The sequence below is a fragment of the Cavia porcellus genome, unplaced genomic scaffold (genome assembly GCF_034190915.1).
Source record: "Cavia porcellus strain 051 isolate PalLab524CR breed Dunkin Hartley unplaced genomic scaffold, mCavPor4.1 scaffold_9, whole genome shotgun sequence".
NCBI classification, from domain to species: Eukaryota; Metazoa; Chordata; class Mammalia; order Rodentia; family Caviidae; genus Cavia; species Cavia porcellus.
This window is the reverse complement of record NW_026947492.1, coordinates 19,880,787-19,883,469: the sequence shown is the minus strand read 5'-3', so window position 1 is coordinate 19,883,469 and position 2,683 is coordinate 19,880,787. Positions and strand designations below refer to the sequence as shown.

Sequence of the window (2,683 nt, the reverse complement as noted above, 5' to 3'; positions counted from 1 at the left end):
CTAAAGGCCTTCATTGCACAGGTCATAGCCCCGGCAGCAGCGGAAGCTCACCAGATAGGCACTCCACTTTATGTTTTCCACGTTAGCGCAGTTCTTTAAGCAGCCCATGAAAGTCAACCAGAGGCTGCCGTCCCCTGTAGAGGAGAGGAGACGGGTCAGCAAGCCTGGCCCAGAGGCTCCTGAGAATGACTTTCCCTCCAGCCCACTCCAGTGTCTAACTATGACCGTGTGGAGTGGAAGGTCTGTTACTAAAATGTGACGTCTTGGAAGATGGTACAAGTTGGAGGCTGCCCCCGCAAAAAGTGATGATGGAGCAGCAATTCAGAGACTGCCCGCGCTTGGGGTTCCTGTTGAGAATGTTCACAGAAATGCCAAGGGATTGGGCAGAACAGAGAGGGGACGCTAGAGAGATTATGAGGTCCAGCCTTACCTCTCAAGAGGCATTGACCGGTCATGCATTTCCAGCTTGGCACCATCCACATGGAAGTCCGGGCAGGCACAAAGACAAAATCAGCCTCCTTCTCCTTAGCAACTAGCTCTTCTCCGTGGGCACACATTAGACCTCTCCTCTCACCTTAGCTCAGTTTTCTTTGGGCTTCTCAGAAAATTGTCACCTTGGTTACACACTCCACCCCTCGTGACACCTTCCTCTTTTTCGCATAATGATATTACGATGTGAGATCAAGGTATCGGTCATCCCAAGCATAGAATCGAGTCCTCCTTTATCCCAGGGACCCCAGTGAGGGAGCAAAAAGCTCCCTCTACCCTGTCTTACTTTCCCAGCCCACATCTTACTTTTGAAAATATTCCCGACCATGCAGGCCTCTTGCAGTGTCGCCATGCATCTTCCTCTCCCTCTAGAACACTTTTCTCCAGAGAACTGTAGGTGACACATTCTGCATTGAATAATCTCCGTATCTTGGCCAGAGAAAGGGGAAACAGGAGGGAAGGAAGAGAGCATCAACATTCCCCTTTCAAAAACATCTGCTGCTGTGTACAGGGCTGAGACAGGCGGGTGACAGGAGCTGATGGCCTCAGGAGTTCAGCTTGAGAGGGCGAAGTTGAAAGACCCAAAGGAGGAGGAGCAGGGTGGAAAAAATCATCAAGAGCCAGAGGACCAAATGAGGTCCTTTGCATACTCACAAGCATTATCGTCATCAGAAACCGTCTGGGCTGTGCTGGAGAGGAGAAATAAACCCACGTTTGTCTGAGTCTACCCCTTCTGGAGGCCACTGACGTCTCTCTGCTCTCTCCCTGGAGCCCAGCTACATGTTTCTGACCCTTCAGCGCTTAATCCCGCACTCGTGGCACTTTGTAACTCTCCCCTCCTGCCTATTTTCTTCCCATTTCTTTAAATGCATGTTTGGATTTCTTATCCTTACCTCTCTGCATCTGTCATCCGGCAGTAGGGACAATTATCTGCAATTCACCAAGGTGTTGCGAGTTAGATTTAGACATCACGGTCTGCAGAGTAAACGTTTCACTTCTGCTCATTTGTTCTGGGAGTTTGTTTCTTACTGGTAGCCTAGGGGTTTGCTGCTGATATTATTTTGTTTTAATCCTAAAATCAGCCCCCGTGCCAGCTCTGTCCTGCTGGAAGGCGTTTCCGAGTTTTGAGGCTCAATGTCTATTTCTGGCTTTCTTTCAGCCCCCAAGGCCACCCCGCCCCTCTCATCCCCTCCTCTCTCCCATACATTTCTACTCACCTATGTTATGCTTTTCTCGAAGAAACCCAGGTACTACTGTGGGGGGAAAGGGAGAAAAGAAAGATACACTATCCAAAGACCTCCTTTTCCAAACCTCATCTCATAGCTTCTATAAAAATCCTCTCAAATGCTGTGCTGCTCACCTGTTTTCTTCTCTAAAGGGTCATTTGCTTTAGTTAAGGTCTCAGAGACCTAGCAGAGTATAGGTGGGAGGCTCGGCATAGAGTGACAGCCCATGGTGCATGTATTACCACAAAGGGCCTTGGTCATGGGAACTCTGACTCATTCCTGCCTGCTGGACACAGGTCACCAACTCCTGACCCTAGGGACTCACCCCTAAAACAGCAGAATAGGATGAAGGGTCCTAGCAGGAGGGACTTGTCCATTTTGGAGGGAGAGAAGACCAGATCAGGGCAAGAAGCTTCAAGAGTATCTATTTATACACCTTCAAGGCTGGACTTCCTCAGCCAGGGTTAGGGGTGGGGACTCAGTGAAGCCCTTGAAAAGGATACCCTGCTCCTAGGGAAATCAATGACTGTGTAACCTTTCTTCAAGGCAACTTGGGGAAAGACAGACTGGCTAGAAAAGTTCCGGATCTGGTTTATTCCATTTCTGCCTCTTGAGATTTTTGATGCCAAGGTTTATGGTGTTCCACATACTGTCACAGAAGAAAGGCTAAAGAGGGCAGGACTCGGTGTGATCTACATGCAGGTGACCACTAAAGCTGAGAAAATACATAAATACAAATGATTAGAATGCAGGCAAAAAATAAAAAACGACTGGGCACAGACCTTAAAAATAAATACTTTCTGGGAATGGAGGCGAGGAGTAGAAATGCTATGCTCAGAGGCCTTGAAGAGAACTTTCATGAAATTTTCTTCTGATGGTCACCTTGGAAGGAAGGGAACAGACCCCGAGGTAAGGCTGAGAAGGGAAGTGATTTCCTCCCTTGGTGCTTGTGGTCAGGCTTTTGCTAG

General features: G+C 48.6%; 1 protein-coding gene across 1 annotated transcript; it reads right to left on the bottom strand.

The window, feature by feature from the left end:
- Pate1 (prostate and testis expressed 1) lies at positions 1 to 2,092 on the bottom strand. The gene is made up of 3 exons (XM_003472562.2): positions 2,041 to 2,092; positions 796 to 918; positions 1 to 134 (listed from the first exon to the last, which is right to left on the bottom strand). The coding sequence occupies exons 1-3, from the start codon at positions 2,090 to 2,092 to the stop codon at positions 1 to 3; spliced, it is 309 nt and encodes a 102-aa protein (XP_003472610.1).
- Between the last annotated feature and the right edge of the window lie 591 nt (positions 2,093 to 2,683).

What these genes read in the sequence shown, in the direction of transcription:
- Pate1 (XM_003472562.2), bottom strand. Translation starts at nt 2,092, where the DNA reads ATGGACAAGTCCCTCCTGCTAGGACCCTTCATCCTATTCTGCTGTTTT. An exon ending in CCTATTCTGCTGTTTTAGGG is followed by an intron (nt 919 to 2,040) that starts GTGAGTCCCTAG and finishes TCTCTGGCCAAG; the next exon opens with ATACGGAGATTATTCAATGC. An exon ending in GGTCGGGAATATTTTCAAAA is followed by an intron (nt 135 to 795) that starts GTAAGATGTGGG and finishes TCTCCTCTACAG; the next exon opens with GGGACGGCAGCCTCTGGTTG.